Raw genomic sequence first — 21,925 nt, forward strand, 5'->3', positions numbered from 1 at the left:
GAATTTAGTTTTTCTACTTAAGATTAGAATTTAACTGAACGAGTTACACGGGTTGGGTCAGCTTACCTATTTACATGAGTTAAATGTGTTGGGTTCTTTTTGACACAATTATTAAATGGGTGGGGTTCGGGTTGAGTAAAATATTCAAAATATCCTTACCTCAATACAACACAACCCAACTCAACTCATTGCCCCCCTACACACCATGTGTTTTTCAAAATGATGATTACTACTTTGATCTTGTTATTATGTCACAAAGCAATCAAAATGACTGAAATACCTCCTACTTCAATCATTAAATAAGAGAGATGTTATTGGCACTCCAACTTTTACTTGTTACACCCCAGCTTCTTAAATTATTTATCACACTCCAATTAAAGATTAAAACACACTCTCCAAACATTACAAAGGTTTGGCTCAAACTCTAACCCCTACGTTACAAAACATTATTAACACTCATTCAAACAATTTCAATAGTTGTCTAATGATTAGGCTCATATAAAATCCTAACACATTTATTACTCAAAATAGGTATAAAGCAATGGAAAAAAAAAAGTCACTTTTTTTTATTACTCAAAATAAGGCTATTTGCTATAGTAACTCCTATTTTTGGATAGAAATACCCTCACCTACAATTTCTCTAATAAATCCTTAAAAATAATCTTCTTAATTATAACTTTTCCCCTCTCAACATTTTATACCATCAAAATAGAGAGAGATCTGTTCTATCTACCAAAAAGCCATTGGAGTTCACCAAAGAGGGTATAGATTTGAGAAACAATAGTAAACCTTTCAGGTCCCCTTTATTTTATTTTTTTTTCATTTTTAAATCATTTATGTATTCTTATAATCTTGATAATTTTATCGTCCATAGTTATAAAAATAAAAAAAATTGTAGCAAAAATAAAAATAAAAAATTAAATTCACAAAATTTTTAGGATTTTGTTCATAAAATCTACCCACTGTCGGACCTTGATGTTGGAATGTATTATAGCATAGAGGCTCAATGATACCTATTATTGAACCTTGACGAAATTGTCCAACAAAAGTTCCTGTAAGTGAAAAATGTCCACAACGTCAAACCTTGACAATAGGTAGCGTGGAATCTAGACTCTATAATGCATTCCAACATTAAGGTTCAACACTGTGTAAATTTTATGAACAAAACATTAAAAATTCCATGAAATAAAAAAAAATATCCATGAGAGACTATTGAAAATAACTGAAATAACATTATCTTGATCCTCTATTCATGAACCCTTGAGTTTTTATTTTATTTTATTTTTCTAGAAAAATTTTCTTCTACCTTGGATTTTGACAAAAAGAAGGCCAGTACTTGTTCACAATAGAATTTAATTAGTTACTTGATTTTCTCTATTATTTTGGTGAAAAAAAACATTTATTTGGAGAAAAATTAATAATTGTGAGCTGGAAGAAGATGACTTGTTTGAAGAAAAAAACAAAGCGTTTTGCTTCAAGATTGAGGATGAGGGTATTTCAATGATTTTTGGCCATATCACTCTATCGCACAAGCTTTTCTTTCTTTCTTTTTTTCTCTTTCTAGAGTGGCCATCTGACTTTGTCTATTGCGGCCATTCCAAAAACACCCCTCTATTACAAGCTTTTCAATACCTTTATGATTTAAAACATGTCAAGTTGAGTCAACTCAACTCGATATTGCTATGCTTTGAGTCAATGGTTAAATCAAATGCAGGATAAGTAAATCATCACACACTAAAATAAGACTTTAATTGATCAATTATAAGAAACCAAATTAAGTCTACTATCCGTCCATAAGCATTTAAACATGATTTATGAATAGATTATAACATTAAAAATGACTCATTAGCCTAAATGGTTCATCCCTCCGTAAGTGGAATGGGTTCAATCAACAACAATCTGACTCGATCCTTGGTTTCTCGATCTGGAACACCATGACCATCTCCATATTGGTACATGCATTGTGATGTCCTCACAGTATTGAGTACAGCATTTATAAATGGCTGATGAAAGGGTGAAGAAGCAACACCATCTTTGTTCATCTTTTTCCATGTTTCACCTATTATGTGTCGTATGTGTTCACGAGCAACTTCCTCAGAAACGCTAGCATCATGCATATAACACTGGATTGATTTTGGAACATCACCTCTCGCAAGCTCGGCCTATGGTTGAAGTGTTAAACAATGGAATTTTTGTATAAATATTATAAAATCTTAAAAATGTTATTGATAGAAATGACATTACTTGATATCGATAAAATCCATATTTTTTTTTTGTTGCATAAAAGACAATATGATTACCTTTTAAGGACATTCATGAAAATAAAATATAATTGTATGTAGAGGTTTCTAATGATCCATTGAACTCTTTTTGTTAGCATATCCCTTGCTATACTAGCATAGCGATGAGCCATGTCTTAATAGAAGTGAAATTATAGTCTCAAAAAAACACTTGAGGCACAACTTCCAACGTACTGCTAAAATTAGAATGTAGTACTCCCATCCTTCGTAGCCGTACGTACATTGGATGTTTGCTAAAAACTTAGGTTGGGAAAAACCATTAATATAAAATAGAACACATACCGTTGAAGTTCCCATATCATCAGTTAATCGAAAATTTATGGATGATGAACGTATAAGACCTCTAAAGTTCTCTAAGAAATCCATAGCCTCCTTTGTTATCTTTTGCCCAACCGAAAAATAAGCAGGAGCAAGAAGGACGGGTGTTGATATTGAAATCAATGCATTGTTAAGATACTCCTCAAGCGTCGGTCTATATCCACTGTAGTACCATTTTGCCTCTTGCAAGTATGCCTTGCATAAATCTGCCCACTAAAATGATAAATAACAAAAACACCACTATTAAATCAGGTTTTTTTGATTTTATAAAATAAAATATAAATATAAATATCCGCGAAAGAGAGAGGAATACATTGTATATATTAACATGATTTAGCTTATAATTCTTGCTCTTACTTATTATTCATGCCGGGGCTAGTATAAATATCGTAGTATATGATCCATCCTTCGAGTGGATCTTTGTACCTTGAAGACCACTTTCACAAAATTGTAATCCATTTTGACTTTATTAACCTCGTGAAAAGTTGGGGAGTGGAGGCATCATCAGAGATTCCAATACTTCATTCATAAAGGTGTTTTGTCATTTTCTCAATGATGTTATAAATAGGGTAAATTACCATTTCGTGTGCCGAATTTTACAAATTTAAGATTATGGCTAACTGCCATTTTAAAATCTTAAAAAAGGTTGTTGGGCCCACATTAATTATCACATTGACAATTCAAAAACACAGTCCTCTAGATTTCATGAAAATATTTATATTCAAAAAAAAAAAAAAATTTAAATCTATTTTTCGTGCTAATCATTCTCACCAAAAATCATCTCAATCCAAACATTTTAACTCACATAGGACAAAACACGTTGTAGATATATGTGTACACGGATCCTACCTCATATATATATAATGTGTGTAGAAACGAACCAACCTAACAAACCCATCTAGGGAACCAAAGCGAACCAAGAAAAGAATTATCTCTACCTACCCCTTCAAATTGGGTTCATTCCAGGATGGCAAACACCCGAATTCAAATTGAGCTAATAGACAAACAAAATAATATAAATCTATTCTAATCCTAATAACAATCAATATCCCAATCTCCATCTTCTACATATGTGATTTGGTGTACATCATAGAATACCTTATTATAGACCAACATAGTGATTTAAAATGTTATTTTAAGTCAAATTAGTGTAAATTTTTAGATTCGACTCATTTGGCCAAAATATATTCATATTGGACCTCACAAGTGTGGGTTCAAATAGGGAGTAAGTTTAGACCATATGAATGTAAATAGCTGTGTATATATATATTTGATCATCCTATTAATCATATATATGACGATGATGATGATATATAGCTTGGCCCAATTATTAATTACAGAAATCAAAAATAAAATTTAACCAAAGAAAATGGATAGAACAAAATAACAGCAATGAAATTTAACAAGAGAAACATGTAATACCGTTTTCCTTATGTATGGTATGATGTTGCAAGATTGATCTTTAAGAACTTCATAAGCCATTTCATTCCCAGTGTTATAGATAGCTAGAAAACATACTTTCATGTAATCTGGAAGCTCTTCCATTGCATTAATGTCCCATCTGCAAAAAGTTTCATCAAACTCCAACTATTTCACTATTATTATATTAAATATAGAAAATTGAGTCCGGTAAGTTAATTTTATTCCAACCTAATTCTTAAATTTAGGATAGGTTTCAAAATATTTAATATATAACTATGAGAGCTTATATTTAAGAACAAACATATTTTATAATACCAATTGACAATTGTATAAGGTGAAAAGTGGAATTAATCCTAACCCTACACGTGTCATCATCTGGTAAGACTTGATTACAAGCTGAGTGTAGTTCGAACTAGACATATTTGTGGTGCCTTAAGTTGGAAACAACCCACCTCTCAACCGCATCAGTAAATAGTTGAAGTTCATCCAAACAACCATAGACATCATAAATATCATCAATTATAGTAATAAAAGCAGCGAGTTTTGTAATTTCTCTCCGGTTGTATCCGTACTGAGGCTCAAACATTGCACCGACAGACCAGAAGAAACTCTCTATCAACCTATCCCTAGCAAAGCTCAATCTTTCTCCAAGTCCCAAGCTCCTCCACCACCTAAACTCCAAAGAACAAAAACACAGAAGACTGTTACATGGCCCAACCTTATGTGACATATATACATACCTACACAAATATATATCAAGTTTAAAAATCTCATATTTAGGTAATATATATTTTAATTGGAAGAAATATCAAGACAATCTGAATCAAAATATTCCAATACAATACGAAATGTTTAATATTTCTTTCCCTGTCATGTCTAAAACTGGATTGTCTCAAATGAAACGTTTCGAAATGATATGGAACTTTAAACCATCAATAGATATTTATAATATAAAAAAATGCACATTATGTTTTTTACCTTGAGAGAGATTTTATGTCATCTTGGTGTGTATTTTGAACCATGTTGAAGTCCAACTTGGCAAACTTAAGTAACAACGGGTCCATGTCATCCCTTGTATCATAGGCATCTATGAACCACCTAGATTCTAGTCTTGGCATCCTCCAATGGAAGGGGAGCTCCAAGGCATGGCTCACTTGTTTGGCAAGATATGTATCACTGTTCCCTTTGACCACCTGGAGTTGTCTTCTTGTGAATTCTTGGGCCTCCTCCAATATATCTTCTCCTTCGAAAGCATAGAATGAAGCTTCATACAAACTCAGCATTCCTTCAACATCTTTGCCAATGCTTGTCTTAAAATCACCTTCCATTTTGTCTTTGAAGCTATTAAATACATCTAGTTTTCACAAAAAAACATTCCCTAGTTAATGGATAGATAAGAGTCGGATTTTTGTTTTAATGGTCATGATGAAACATTTAACCTACTCTAGGATAAATATCAAAAGTGTTGGGTTTGAAATTCAAGCCCCCTCGTTGTCCATCCAAAGGAATTTATCTCGGCTTATCTAATATGTGTGGTTTAAGAGATATCATGTTCTAAGAGGTCAGTTTCCTCTCCCTGCTAGTCGGGTCTACATATGGGTCCGGACACCCTATCATAAATATAAAAAAAAAGGATAAACACATCTTCAGGATATGCCATATATGCATCCCTAGGATGAACCCCAATCATTGCATTTCATGCTTTAATGGTCAATATAAAACATGTATCCTGGTGATATGTCATGCATTGGATTGTGATCCATTGACTCATGAAAAAACACAAAATCTCAGTCATTAAAATATGAAATCCATATGTTAAGATATATGTTGGAGATAAGCAATGTATCTTTGGGATACATATTTTATCTTGATATAATGATGGGAGAGAAATTTCCCAAAACATGATCAACTTTTGGCGAAATTCCCATTTTGGCATATTGTTCATTTTAATTCCCAAAACATGAAGGGTGAGGTCATAGGTTTTTCAAAGTGATGATCTTACTTCTTGCTGGCATAAAGAAGCAAGATCGTTGACTTTAGTGACAATCTCTATGGTTATAAAAGTGTAACGATCTCGCAAGTTCGTAGCGATCTCACTACTTTATACCAGCGAGGTCGTCATTTTGAAAATTCTGCGATCTCACTTTTTATGCTAATTTTTGGAATTAAAATGAACGGTGCGTCGTAATTGTCATATTCAGCTCACGAAATGGTATTAGACCTTGAGATACTTTATACCCATGTTGTCTAAGGAGCCTAAAGCGTAAGGCTGTGGCACATAGATCCTCTATGAAAACATCATCATCCTTGATGCACAGTATAGCATCAAGGGCCTCCCTGATCTCATTTTCAAAATGGTACCCCACTCCCAATCTTTGGACGGTATCAATCAGCTTCAGTTGAGACAATGGTCCCATAGCTTCATCAAACATGCGCCTCACATCTGTCATGAGATCCTCAGCTCTTTTAGTGTAGATCTCCCCCTAGACAGTACAAATATTTACATTATTAGTGAGATCCATGCAGCTATAATATATGACATGTATTGTAGCATGATTACCTTATAATCAGTCCTTATAGATTGTATAAAATCATGATCCCAAATGCTTGGCTTATAGTTTGCCGATCTCCTTTGTATCGTTGGATTACTGATTTGAGCGCTAACCAAGAATCGAACATGGCTAATCCGACATTTCATGGGTTCAGTTTTGGGAGGGATGTATGTGGTAGGATGCAATTGTTTGAAAGGAGATTGGAAGATAAGAGGAAGATCCATTTCAAGTTTCAATGGTGTTGCATATGTTGTGAAGTTCACCATAACATGGGCTGGTCCTTTTAAAGGCCAAACTTCTCTGTTCAACCTAAGAAATCAAGTCACGCAGGTGGGACATAGCAAGCATGATTAATATCTGAGTCGTGATAAAATGACTCCTCAAAGTGGCATACCCACCTGACTCTCCTGACGTGACATGTGCCAGAGCCGTGCATCTGTACTCCTAGAAATACATAACTTCATATATTTGTGGTGATTGTCAATTGTGTATCAGTATAGATGTACGGTTCTGATGTATGTCACATCAGGGAAAAGAAGTCGATTGAGTATGCCCGTGAGGGAGTCATTTAATCATTACTCTAAATATCGTCATGGCACGAAAAGAGTTCATCATAGTTTCAAAATTTGAATCCACTCCAAACTCGTCCAAATCAGCTTGACTCGCTTGTGTTTTGAGGTGACTCGATCAAATCAATTATCAAAGAGGCCTATCAACTGATTTTTCTGGTATATTTAAATTGTTTTATGGGAACAGAATAATAAATATTACTCATTTTTCTTAAATAGTTAAACTTATTCATAAATATTTATAAATTTAATGTTTTTTTTTTTTGACGCATACTAATTGACTCACAAATCACCGACTTGACAACTCGTTAGGAGAAAAACCAGTCTCAAAGCACGTTTTAAAACATGGATAAAGATGTCTTCTTATTTTATTTTATTTTATTTTTTTATTATTATTATTTTATTTTTTTTCTCAAACAGTGGTTAGTGGAGGTGAAAGTGGAACCTTCTTAATAATTATAGATGGATACCTAATTATAGATGAATACCCACCATTAAGAGTGGCAATTCTACACACGACTCAAAAATGGCATGAAATTTGTGTGTTTCAGCCTAAGCTTACTTAGGCTTAGGTTATAAAAGTGTTGACAATAAACACAAAGTCAAAATACAGGATTAAAAGGGCAAGGAAAAACTTTAGAAAAAAATAATGAAAATAAAAGATAAAAAATTATATTAAAAGATATTTTTACACTTAAGAATAACCAAATTTTATTATGTATTAAGTTCCACATTTAAGAAAAAAAGTATTCAATGGTTTTTTTTTTTTTTTTTTTTTTTTTTTTTTAAAACTACATTTTCTATTATGTATGAAAAAGTCGCGTTTTCTAATCATTAGAGGTACAAGACGTGTTTTAAACAGTGTTAACATTCACTTAACTTTCTAGCAAAAACAGTAATCTAAAAAAAAACAAAGAGCTTCCATTAACACCCCAACTTTTACTTATTCTCAATTATTTACTTATTTTCTTTATTTTTTATTGGGATGTAATAAGTAAAAGATGGGGTGCCAATAACATCTTTCTAAAATAAATAATTTTTCTAAGGAAAATGTTGGAGTGACGTTAAAATTTACATCGTTCCACACATTGTTGAGATATGATCAGTAAAAAACATTTATGATTGTATGTGCACCTCCAATTCAGCAATATGTGAAACAATATGTCAAGTGTAGTCTCACTCCAACACTAGTCTTTTTCTAATCTCACAAATCATAACTCATTGGTGTGCCAATAGTATCTCTCTAAAATAGACAATTTTTCTAAGGAAAATATTGGAGTGACATTAAAATCTACATCATTCCACACATTACTGATGTGAATGTGTATACAGAACCATAGACGCTTTACGTCAAGATATGATGAGTAAAAAACCATTTATGATTGTATGCGCAACTCCCCACATCAGCAATATGTGAAACAATGTCAATTGTAATATCACCCCAGCACTACTCTTTTTCTAATCTCACAAATCATCGACTTGATAACTCGTTGGGTAAAAGCTAAGTCTCAAAGCACGTTTTAGAACATTTATATATGAATAGATAATCACCATGTGTTTTTCAAACTGATGGTTACCATTTTAATTCTGCCATCCTATCAGAGAGAGCAATCAAAATGATAGATATGCCCTCCATTTAAATCATTAAATAAACCATTTTTCTAATCCCATAAATCATCCACTTGACAACTTGTTGTGTAAAAGCTAGACTTATAGCACGTTTTAAAATATGGATAAAAAGTATCTAGTAAATAATTATAGATAGAAACACACTTGTGTTTTTTAGGGCATTTTTTTGGTAAGAAAATCATTTTCCATGTTGTGTTGAATACAGGTAGTACCCTTAGGTTCAAAATGACTGAAGTATCCTTCAATTCAATCTTAAAAAATAAAAAATCTAGAGAGCTTTTATTGCTACACCAACTATTGTGAATGCCACCCCAAGATGTGTACTAACTCTTTGATGATTTACATATGATTTGGAGTGACGTTAGCAAAAGTTAGTGTAGTAAAATAATCTCTCTTTTTCTAATCTCAAACAAGGTTAAATGGACAACATCACACATACGATTGAGATCGGAGGAAAAAGATAGATTTCCTAAGGATTAGTAAGTGTTCCCTAGGTATCTATTTCCTTCTGTAATCCCTAGGAAATTTCCTTCCATCTCTGTTTGACAATCATTTGAGCCAAATGTTTTCCTTAAATAAATTATCCTATTAGTTATCTTGAAGACCACGGTCAATAGTGTATGTTGTCATTTGAAAATGAAGGAGTATCTCAAATATTCACCACCATCTTTAGAGTTTTTTTTTGTGTGTTTTTTTTTTTGGTATATCCTTTAGAAGATATCTTAGCTAACCTCATCCAAAATTTAGTGCGATTCATTGCCACTTGAGCCTCCGCCATAAATTAACCATGTGCCCAAGTCAATAAGAGAGCTGCTAGTGCCACGCCAAATTTTACTAATGCCACACCAATTCCTAGGTAAATCATCAAAGTACACATAAATGGTGTGTCATTAGTAAAAGTTGGTGTGGCAATAGTAACACTCTTCAGTAAACTCCATAAACAACATTTGCTTTGATGTTTAATCTTCAAAGGAAACATTATATTAAACAATTAAAGCCTAAAAGTAAAATTACTGTTAAATCAAAGGAATTAATTTTTCACAATAAGAATTTTTTTTTTTTTTTTTCGAAGCAAGCAAAGCGATTTATAAGAAAGAAGAATAATTTGTAATGATTTAGGGGCATTACCCTACATTTACAATTCCAAAAAATAAATGAAGCAGACCACCCATTTGATCCCCACAAATTCATATTCCAGCAGGTTGCAGGGACTAATTAGTTAGCTCGACAAATCATAAAATGACTTGTCACATTGATTTCGAAATCCTTGTCATGCTTGTGCATCTGCAACCTGGACCTGGTTTTCTTTGTAGCATTGAGACACTTCCTCCCATAATACACTTAAGACTTGTGCTGGGGTAACAATATGGGGAGACGTCTATGTCGGAGACATTTCTAACATGGAAGTGTGTAGGAGCCATAGATGCTTCCCACCCCCCCCCCAAAGTACACATAAATGGTGTGTCATTAGTAAAAGTTGGTGTGGCAATAGTAACACTCTTCAATAAACTCCATAAACAACATTTGCTTTGATGTTTAATCTTCAAAGGAAACATTATATTAAACAATTAAAGCCTAAAAGTAAAATTACTGTTAAATCAAAGGAATTAATTTTTCACAATAAGATTTTTTTTTTTTTTTTCGAAGCAAGCAAAGCGATTTATAAGAACGAAGAATAATTTGTAATGATTTAGGGGCATTACCCTACATTTACAATTCCAAAAAATATAAATGAAGCAGACCACCCATTTGATCCCCACAAATTCATATTCCAGCAGGTTGCAGGGACTAATTAGTTAGCTCGACAAATCATAAAATGACCTGTCACATTGATTTCGAAATCCTTGTCATGCTTGTGCATCTGCAACCTGGACCTGGTTTTCTTTGTAGCATTGAGACACTTCCTCCCATAATACACTTAAGACTTGTGCTGGGGTAACAATATGGGGAGACGTCTATGTCGGAGACATTTCTAACATGGAAGTGTGTAGGAGCCATAGATGCTTCCCCCCCCCCCCCCCGGCAATAATAGACTTAAGACTTGTGCTGGGGTAACAATATGGGGAGACGTCTACATCGGAGACATTTTTAACATGGAAGTGTGTAGGAGCCATAGATGCTTCCCCCCTGGGGTAACAATATGGAGAGACGTCTACATCGGAGACATTTCTAACATGGAAGTGTGTAGGAGCCATAGATGCTTCCCCCCCCCCCCGCAATAATAGACTTAAGACTTGTGCTGGGGTAACAATATGAGGAGACGTCTACATTAGAGACATTTCTAACATGGAAGTGTGTAGGAGCCATAGATGCTTCCCCCCACCCCGCAAATGTTACTTCATCATTAAATAGATGAAAACTCATTATATATAATTTAAATTAGAGATGGGAGGGAAGCATTGAACACTACAATTGGTGACCATTTTTTTTTTTTTTTTTTTCAATTGGTGACTCTACTAAGAAAGTAATCAATGCTTCTTTGCATTCTTTCTTAATGTTGTACATTAGAATGTATAATTCATAGAGTATCAACATATCTAGCTAGTTGGTACCCACAATTTTTAATTTTTTAATGAGTTCAGTAATGCAGTAATAGCGGGATTTGAACTCAGATCTTTGATATCATCACTTAAAGACTTTATCACAATGTTGTGGTTTGTAAAACTTACAACTTATGCATGTTCATTAAATGGTAAGTGGTATAAAGTAAAAGTATTTAGAATTAAAAAATTATTGTCATAATTTGAAAGTTTTTAATTTTTGGATTTTTTTCCTTGGAAATTTTAACCCACTTTTTTATATAAGGGATCATGAATCAATTGGACACATTTATAAAATAAAACACGATGGTAAACTTCACTCTTTTGTCTCAAGATTAGTACTCCATAAACAACATATCTTAATAAGGATGGTTGTTCCTCTGTTTTTGTCTTCTCTCCTTTCTCAACAATATCCCCAACTTAATTTATCGTATTTTTTTATTTTACCATTTTTCAAAAATCCTCTACAACTTTTTACATGTGTTTCCTTTTCTCCTTTTTTTACTATAATATCCTTTCAAATTTATTATTTTTCCTCTCACCCTTATGGCACGGAAAACACTCACTACATACTAAAGTTTAAAGCCCATTTTCTTTGGACCCAAATTTGATTTTTGACCTACTAGTCTCATGAGATGGATGAGTTATCTCTGATTGAAATAAGAATGAGCCAAGATTAAACACCATTACTTTAAACATTGTGGCCATGATTCCATATATTTTCGGGGATTCCAAAGAAAAATGGATCCTAGTTAACCTATTTTTTTCCCTCTCATCTCAATTCACCCATCAGGTTTGCAACTACTATGCATATGAAGACTAAAAAGGATGCATATTAGAGTTAGATGTTTACAGTTATATGTTGAATATTTTTCATTTATAATTTTCTTTTATTTTAATGATTTGCTTTTTTCTCCTTGGAACCCTCTTTTGGATTTTTAAATTGCTTCAAACTAGGAATAGCCTAGCCACGAACAACGTGTAGATCAGGGTTACTAGATTCACTATTGAAGAATCGAATCACGAACTGGTTCAACTGGTTCAAACCAAACCAGTTCGTGTTACGGTTCGTTAAAAGTAGTGGATCAAGCAAATTTTATCTGAGTTTTAATGTGTTATCATGTTTTTTCACCACCTCCACATGTTAATAATATTTGAGCCACCCCTCTAAATTTTCCAACAGATAGCAAACCCTTTGACATTAGTCTATACTAATAAACTGATGAAAATTGACCAAATACCCTCTTCTTCAAGTTATAAATAAAAAATTCAGATTTTTTTCTTTCCAAGATCTATCATCTGCGAGATACAAATAAATTGCATTGACAGACATACGCGTGCCACCACAACAAAGTGTCCTTGCTGAGGTCACACTATCATGACTCTTATTTATTTTATAGAATGAAGTTCCATGTTTGTTTTTCTTTTTTAGATTCCTTTCGAGAAATGTATAGTAGATTGTGAACTTCACATTATTTATTTATTTAAAATGCCTGAGTCGACTTGTGAGTCATTGAAGTGACTCGAGTCAGTGGACGTCCAAGTGGAGTTTTCAAGCTATGCCCAAATACATCGCATCAAATGAAGAATTCTTTAATCTATTTATTGGTCCTGTCTATCTAAATCTATAGTTTACCCGAAATCTTCCTCTAGAAATTATATTATTATTATTTAATTCAAAAGAAGATTTGCAAATCTTGTGAATAATCTCTCTACATCCGAGTTTTACAAATAAAATCCACGTTTTGGTTAATAAATCAAGGGCTAAGGATGATGAATCTTTTGTGTGTGTGTGTGTGTGTGTGTGTGGGTGGGGGGTTGTGAAATAAATCGAAGTTTTTTATAAAAATCAAAGAGGATAAAGAAGATGATTTGTTTGAAGAAACAAAATCAAGGAGTTTTGCTGTAAGATTGAGGATGAGGGTATTTCAATGATTTTTTATTAGCCTATTATAGAAGACCATGGTCAAAACGGGTGTGTCATCAATTTGAAAACAGACGGATATCTTAAATATATACGGAGGGGTCATGTCTAAATCACTTTAAAAATGAAGTGCCCCGACCCAACACACCAACCAAATACATTCCCACAAGTTTTGTTTTTTTTTTTGGTTTTTTTTTTCTCTTTCTAGAGTGGCCATCTGACTTTATCTATTGCAGCCATTCCAAAAACACCCCTCTATTACAAGCTTTTCAATACGTTTATGATTTAAAACATGTCAAGTTGAGTCAACTCAATTCGATTTAGCTATGATTTGAGTCAATGGTTAAATCAAATGCAGGATAAGTAAATCATCACACACTAAAATAAGACTTTAATTGATCAATATACATAAGAAACCAAATTTGGTCTACTATATCCGTCCATAAACATCCAAACATGATTTATAAGTAGATTACAACATCAAACATGACTCATTGGCTTAAATGCATGGTTCATGCCTCCGTAAGTGAAATGGGTTCAATCAACAACAACTTGACTCAATCCTTGGTTTCTCGATCTAGAACACCATGACCATCTTCATACTGGTACATGCATTGATGTCCTCACTATATTGACTACAACATTTATAAAAGGTTGATGAAAGGGTGAAGAAGCAAAACTCCTTATATGTCGTATGTGTTCACGAGCAACTTCCTCAGAAATGCTAGCATCGTGCATATAACACTGGATCGATTTTGGAACATCACCTCTCGCAAGCTTGGCCTATGGTTGAAGTATTAAACAATGGAATTTTTGTATAAATATTATAAAATCTTTAAAACTTTATTTATATAAATGACATTGCATAATATCGATAAAATCCCTATTTTTTTGCACTAAAAGACAATATGATTAGCTTTTAAGGGAATTCAAGAAAATAAAATATAATTGTACATAGAGGTTGCTAATAACCCATTGAACTCTTTTTTATTAGCATATCTCTTGCTTTATTAGCATAGCGATAGGTTCAGTCGTAATAAAAGTGAGATTATAGTCTCAAAGGTGGTGTTTGTTACCGCTTCAAAATGCGGATTTTATTGCGTTTGCGGTGTGAATCTGCATTTGGGGTGTGAATTACCGTTTGTTAAAAAAAAAAATGCACTAAGAATTTACGTTTTTAAATGCAGATTTATAAAGTAGATAAAAGACACTTTTTTATATTGCGTTTGCGGGAGAATCCAACACCGAAAAACGATTCTAGTGAAATGACGGGACTGCCCCCAATATAATTTTCTTCTCTTCTTCACTTCTTTTCTTCTCTATCAACAGAGCCACACACAGCAGCTCCTCTTTCTCAACTGAACCTCACACATCACTCTCGCACAGCTCTCACACAGACACACACACACACACACACACACACACACTCTCTCTCTCTCTCTTCTAGACAGCAACGAAAAAGAAGCTGCTTCAATGGCTTCTACGCTCTTCTGTGTTTGCTTCTCCAAGCCTCTCTACGTTTCTTCAGAAACCATAAAAAACAAAGTAAGATTCAAAGACAAACCCTAATTTTTTATTTGTTTTGTTGTTGTTAGCTTTAAAGCTATTTTTTCATCTCTGCAAATGTTTCTTCTTTGTGATGAGTTCTATTTCTTACCGAAATAATAATAATAATAATAAATATAAAAAATTGAACCTAAGATCGAAGTAAGAGAGAGAGGGAGAGATTGTAAGATACACGAATCCTCGTTCGCCTCTTGTATAACATTCGATCGACGCCCTTTTTGTGATTCCTCTTTCCATTTGTACTCTTTTAATCTCAACTAAATTTACTATTTAAAAAAAAAAAATTGTTCAACTACTAATGGGTTACTGAACTTTGGTCAACTGAATCCAAGCTCCCTAAAAAAAACTGATTTAAGGACTTGTTTTGGTTATTTCCTTTAAATGAAAGGGTTTTCTAAAATACCTTTCTTTTGTCTCAAGAATGATACAAACAGTTCCCTTACTGTTATAATCTAATTAGGGGTTAAGGAGGTTGTTTCTAGTCAATTTCAAGAATTTTTGCAAACATTTGATAGATTCTATTTTATTTATAAATAAATAAAAATTCATTTCTAATGGTAAACCTTGTCATGTTTGATATGTTACACTTTCAATTTCATGTTTCTTGAACACCCCAATTTTTTATTTTTTTTTATTTTTTTATATTAATAAATAAAATTTTATTGAAGTAAAGAAGAGGGACTAAGAGGCGGTCTTCTTGACTAACCAAACAAACAAGACAAAACAATAGAAAATCAACAAAGTGAAGATCCCAGCTTGTTAGTTGGTTAGGTGTTGATACTACAAATCTAGGTTTAAAATCGATCTTCGCTCACTAACCAATTGAACGAATCTAAGTTCAAAATCTAGGTTCTGCGTTTGCTTCTCCAATACCCTTTATCTTCTAAAATACCCTTCATCTTTAATCAAATTTCCAACTAAACTTAACCTTAAAAATAAAATAAAATTATCAAAATACCTTTTCTTCCAAAATACCCTTCACCTTTACCAAAATACCCTTCATCTTTACTAATTATCAAAATACCATTCACCTTCCAAAATAACCTCCATCTTTACCAAAATACTATTCATCTTTAATCAAATTTCCAACCAAACTTAACCTTAAAAAATAAAATGGAATTACCAAAATACCATTTATCTTTACTACCAAAGACTAAAAATAATTCATCATCACTACTTTATTACCAAAATACCTTTAACCTTTATGTTGCAGATATTTTATTTATCATATGTTCATTTTTAAGAGAAAATGATGTTAAAATTTTGATAGAATTATAAAATTTATAAATTTTATAGGCATTATTAACACATAGTTCCTCTATTACTTTACACTACTCTCTCAACTCAACTCCACCCTACTCTCTGAGGAAGAAATAAAAATTCTTCCTTCATGCATTCGTTGTAAGAAATGTACAGTTGATTGTGAACTTTATAGAGTAAATCAAACTTATCAAATTGGTAGTTTGGTACCCACAATGGTTTATAAAGTTTACCACTTAAGTATTTTCATTGAAGCACAAGTGAAAGTATATTAGAATTAGATATTTACATTACCATGTTGAATTTTTATTTTTTTTCATTCCAATTTCTTATTATGATTTTCTTTTAGTTTGTCTCCTTTTAACCTTCTTTTGGATTTTTAAAATTGTTTGAAACTAGGAATAGCCTAGCCTCGAATAACATGTAGATTCTGATGAATTTTATGGATCAAAGGCTCTCTATTAGAGAGATTCTATTAGCACACCAACTTTTACTTACAACACTCCAATCCTTACAAAGTTGAATGCTACTTATAAATTGGTGCGTTTTACTTGAAATTTGTTGTGTTAATAAAACTATAGAAGCTATCTTACTTTTAAGGGGATGTTTGATTGCCATGTGAAAGTGCCCTCGATCCACGGGGTGCGCGGATCCACTTTTGACCCTTGAGGTTTGGGAGTCGCCACCTAGTTATTGTGGTCTAGGAATCAAACTGACTCTAACATGGATAAAAAGAACTAATCTACCACAAAAATTTTGAATTCGGGGATCATGTTACGGGGTTGGAAGGTGTTAGGCACCAACCCCGCTCGGCCAATGCCGATCTCTACTTACCCCAAATAAATCTACATCGCTAATGACAAACCTAGATTAAAAAAATAAGAAAAAAACTTACCTTTGATCTGCAAAAGTGCTATTCCCTCAGATCTGGTGAAAACGGCTCCTTGTACCGTGTTCCTTACTTTGTTCTATCTCCGGATCTGATTTCTGATCTCCGAGGTAAAGTATCTCCTTCTTGGATTTGGGTTGCTTCGAATTTGTTGTGGATTTTTGAGATGTTTTTGAGAGGTTTTTGGGTGTTTTTAGGGTTTAAAATCGAAGTAGGGGTGTTAGGGAAGGAGTTGGGGCTCCAAAATTAGGTTTTTGGAGGGGTTATAGAGGTTTCTTCACCTACTTTTTCTAGGATTTTTTCTTTGATACGAAAATAGGGTGTGGGAGGCTCCTATTTATAAAGTTTTAGAAGCATTAGGGTTTGATTAGGGTTTCTTTTAGGGTTCAATTAGGGTTTTGACTTAGTCTTTACGGTTTTAATTTAGGGTTTTGACTTTAGTCTTATGAGATTGACTTGATTAGTTTAGATCAGGGTTTTGATTTAGGATTTGACCTTAGTCTTATGAGATTGACTTGATTTGATTAGTTTCGATAGGGTTTGATTTAGGGTTTTGACCTTAGTCTTATGAGATTGACTCGATTAGTTTAGATTAGGGTTTTGATTAGGGTTTTGACTTAGTCTTATGAGATTGACTTTAATACTTGACTCTAGTCTTACTTAATTGACTTTAATTTTGACTTTAATCTTATTTGATTGACTTTAATATCTTGACTTTAGTCTTGCTTGATTGAATTTAAATTTTTGGAGATACCCCCTCTATTATATTTTTGATTCTTTGGACCCCCAAATAGAGGAGTCCTTAAATAAATATCTTGTGAACCATCAACAATTTTTCTTGAAAGCTTGATTGATCAATTTTTTGGTTTAAATTTTATAATTAATTTTATTAATGTTTCACTTTACATTATTTAATGATTTATTTATTAATTTCGAAATTTTTAATTATTAAAATTATGAAATTACCATTTTGCCCTTGGAGAGGATTTTTTACGTTTTAAGTCGTTTTTCAATGTTCCAGGATGTTTCGGAATCAGTTTTTCGTAAGGAATTCAATGAGAATGTTGGTTTTTATCATTTATGAAGTTTTTTGTATGAAATGGTCGTGAACTTTATGAGGGGTCTTTCGTAATTTTGTCAAATTTTGTGAAAATTGGCGAAGTGGTTACTTGATTCGATTTGTTGTTTTATGTGTTTGAGTGGATTTTCCTAAGCGTAATGCAGGCTCTAGGGTTTTTGATGTTAGGGTTATTTTGATAATTTAGTCTTTTTATCGTGAAACTTCTTTTTGGTTTGCAAGAGATGATGATTCTATGTTTCTGGGTCGTATTTTCCTAGCGTAGCGTGATTTCAAAATTTTGTCAGTTCGAGATACCTCATCCAGATTTCTGAAACATATCTGGTAACAAAATAAAGCATTGGAATAGACATCCATCATTGGGAACCTTTGCGATCGGGTCGACGACTTAATTAATCAGGCGGATGCAAAAATGGGGTGTCTACACCATGAAATACTTACCTTGCAAAACATTTGTCAAGCAAATGATGTGATTGGAGATCCTTTTCCTCTATTTGAGCACATCATGGAAAATCAAACAAAAAGTCTCTTTTTCGTTTAAATTTTATTTTTTGTAGGTCTAACCTTACTAATCTTGTTAGATTTCCAATCTTACAAGGGTCATTGAGGGCATCTTGTGCATCAAAAAACATGAGCCAATGCCACATGGATGTCGAGGACAAAGTTCTATGAACTTACCTTCAAAAAAATATGAACTTTAAAATAATAATAAAAATTTAAAATAAAAAAATAAAAAAAAATTTCACTATTAAATTTTAATTTTAAAATTGGAGTTTGGTCGGAGTTCAATTGTCATTCATTTTCAAAACCTTGAATCAATTCCTAAAAAACTGATTTTTTTTTTTTTCAATATGAGTTTTTACAAGAAATCTAGAGGGCTATGGTGTTGGATTGTCAATTTGGTAATCCATTTGAGCTCAACGACCTTAAGTAAGATTTGAAATCTTACAAAGTGAGTAAGGAAAGTATTTATCTCTTTTTTTAAATTAAATTAGAAGGCAGGACAAAAAAATGTACCTGTATCAAAAGGGTGTATTTGTAATTTAAAATCATAATTAAAGGGTTTTTAAAGATTATATAATAAAAGAAAAGATATTTTTGTAGTTTGAAAAATAACCACCATTGATTATTGGGTTGGTGATTGCAATTTTATTAGTTTTTATCAAAATGGCCTTTCTTAGATCACGCTTAAATGTAAAAAAATGGAGGTATTTAAGAGATCCAAATTTGGTGCCATGGAGCAAATCATTTTCTTAGCTGGGAGGCGTGAGAAAATATTTGTTGTCTCAAGAGGCAAATCTCATTCGTGTGGAAATGTTTTGCACTCAAACACTGTTATTTTGAAGTTTTCCACCAGCAAACTATTGTCCTTAGAGTTTGACGTGCAATCAAACATGCCTTAAGTATATATATTTTTTTATCAAATGGGGACTACAATAAAAGTGCCAACACTTTGATAATAAATGAAAAACCTCGTAATTATTTGAAATTTTTTCCAAATTACCTAAGTTCTAACCTCATTTGATGTTTGATGCTATATATCAAACATACAGTTCAATAGGATGGAAAACACATTTCCCAAAGTATATGTTTCCTAGGGAACCATTTAAATTTGAAAATACATTCTATGCAACCTTTTTCTTTTTTAAATTATATCCTATTGAAAATATCTTAGAGGTTTTCATCCATAAAATAAATTTAAAATTGATATTCCAGTACTCTATGGTGAATTATAGCACATCGACAACCTGATTTCCTTCACAACATGGGCACTACCTTCCACAATAAACTTAATCGATGAAAACCTGAGATATATATGTAACAATTTAGCTTGCTTAACCATCAGGTTAAAATGGAGAACCAATCAATTAGGTTCGATTCTCAGTTCAAGGCTTGTATAGAATGGAACCATACCGAGAACCAAACCTTATATAATAAATAATAAATATATCATTTATTATAAATCATTTTAGGAGTTAGGACATAGATTAATGACTTCTTTACATATAAATAAATATATTTTTTAATGAATGGATTAATGACTTATTATATAAAATTTAATGTTTATTATTTATTTTTTTATAAAAATATGTTGTTTCTAATTAAGTTTATAGGAGCCTATTAAAAAAAAAAACTAAGTTTATAAGATATTGGTATCCCATGGAACCAAATTTTAGTTTGATTTGGATTGGTTCGGTTCTATTGGCATTTCAGTTCGGTTCTGGTTCTTATTTAGTGAAACCGACCTATGTTGATTCGATTTCAATTTAGCCTCAAACCAAATCAAACCGAACCAAGTTTCACCCCTACCCACAATGGTTTGAAAAACTTACCACTTATGTGTGTTCATTGAAAGACAAGTGGGACTAGGAAAAGTACATTAGAATTAAATAATTACCGGTATATATTTAAAGATTTTTTCCCTTATAATTTATTGGATTTTAATGATTTTTTTTTTTGTCACATTTGAGCTCACTTTTGTGTAATATTTCTGTCGGTGACATATTATATGTATGGGATCATGAATTTGAATGAATAAAGTTATTGTCTCTAAGATACTCTCTTTTGGTTAAAGATTTTTTCCCTGATAATTTATTATATTTTTAATGATTTTTTTGTCTTATTAGAGGTCACTTTTAGGTCATATTTTTTTGCCCATACACTATGGGATCCTGAATTTAAATGAATAAAGTTATTATCTCTAATATACTCACTCTTTCTCTTTTACAACAAGCAAAAGATTTAATAAAAGTGATAAATTTAGGGATCCAACTTAAAATCAATTGACAATGAATGAAGAGGCCTAAAAACTTATAAGGAGAGAGATAAGACAATGAGTGTCTGATGTGGGACTAAACTCAACATATCTCCATACATGTGGGTTGGACTGGACCAAAACACGTAGAGATATAAATTAGATGACATGAAGGAAGGAAAAACCCACTGTAATACCATGATAAATTTGGGAGTTCAACTCAAAACTAATTGACAATAAGTGGAAAGGCCTAAGAACTCATGAGAAGAGATACAAAGAAATAAGTATCTAATGTGGGACTAAACTCAATAAAAAAAAAAAGGAAAGAATTTTAAAGAATCTTAAGAATATCCTCACAATTATAAATTTTAGAAACTTAATGAACTGGAACTCTTAAGATCTCCAAAATATAAACATCCAGCTTAATTGAACAATTGTGAAAGATAAATTGTCTAGAAATTGAAATTATCTTCATAAACTATTAAAACAGTCTAAAATAATTAGAATTTTGGAAGACAGGTCTTATTTGACTAGATGTTTGTTAGATGACTCAAAATAATAATAATAGTCAAAGAGACATCCAAATAAGAGTTGTTTTTTTAGTTCAAGTTCAATGTTAACTTGCTAGCGACAAAAGTAGCTCATTTCCTGGACACCAATCTAGATTTTGTACCAATTGGTGGTCCACCTGATATCAAGACCTTCTCCTTGATCTACCCTTCTTAGACCTTACTACATATATTGATATGATTCAAATGAAACATTTATATAATATATATATATATACCGTTCGGCACCCTAAGTTTTACCACACACTTTAAAAAACGCGTTTTGTCTTACATGGGTTAGAAGTTTTGGAATGAGCTGATTTTTGGTGAGGATGATCTCTATGGTGAGGAGATCATCCTCACCAAAAATCAGCTCATTCCAAAACTTATAACCCCATCAAAAATGATTTACAAAAAATGGACGGCCCACGATTTTCAACGTGTAAACATGGGGCTAAACATTTCGGAATGGGCTGATTTTTGGGGGAGGATGATCTTCTAATCATAGAGATCATCCTCACCAAAAATCAGCTCATTCCAAAACTTCTAACCATGTAGGACAAAAACGTTTGTTA

The 21,925-nt window shown here is 32.4% G+C and overlaps 1 protein-coding gene across 4 annotated transcripts; it reads right to left on the bottom strand.

Annotated features, from left to right (window-relative positions):
* Positions 1-1,827: 1,827 nt before the first annotated feature.
* LOC147404144 (terpene synthase 10-like) lies at positions 1,828-6,827 on the bottom strand. 4 transcript variants are annotated; one of them, XM_086439987.1, is made up of 7 exons: positions 6,601-6,827; positions 6,262-6,523; positions 5,019-5,394; positions 4,493-4,711; positions 4,041-4,179; positions 2,583-2,831; positions 1,828-2,162 (listed from the first exon to the last, which is right to left on the bottom strand). In XM_086439987.1, exons 1-7 carry the CDS (start codon positions 6,814-6,816, stop codon positions 1,860-1,862), a joined length of 1,764 nt encoding a protein of 587 aa, XP_086296113.1. In that variant the 5' UTR covers positions 6,817-6,827; the 3' UTR covers positions 1,828-1,859. The 4 variants fall into 4 exon arrangements, with proteins under 4 accessions (XP_086296113.1, XP_086296114.1, XP_086296115.1 ...); XM_086439990.1 differs by having other exon boundaries at positions 1,993-2,162; positions 2,642-2,831; XM_086439988.1 differs by lacking the exon at positions 4,493-4,711.
* Positions 6,828-21,925: the final 15,098 nt, after the last annotated feature.

Source organism: Akebia trifoliata, chromosome 4, assembly GCF_017979445.1.
Source record: "Akebia trifoliata isolate Shusen 1 chromosome 4, ASM1797944v1, whole genome shotgun sequence".
NCBI lineage: Eukaryota > Viridiplantae > Streptophyta > Magnoliopsida > Ranunculales > Lardizabalaceae > Akebia > Akebia trifoliata.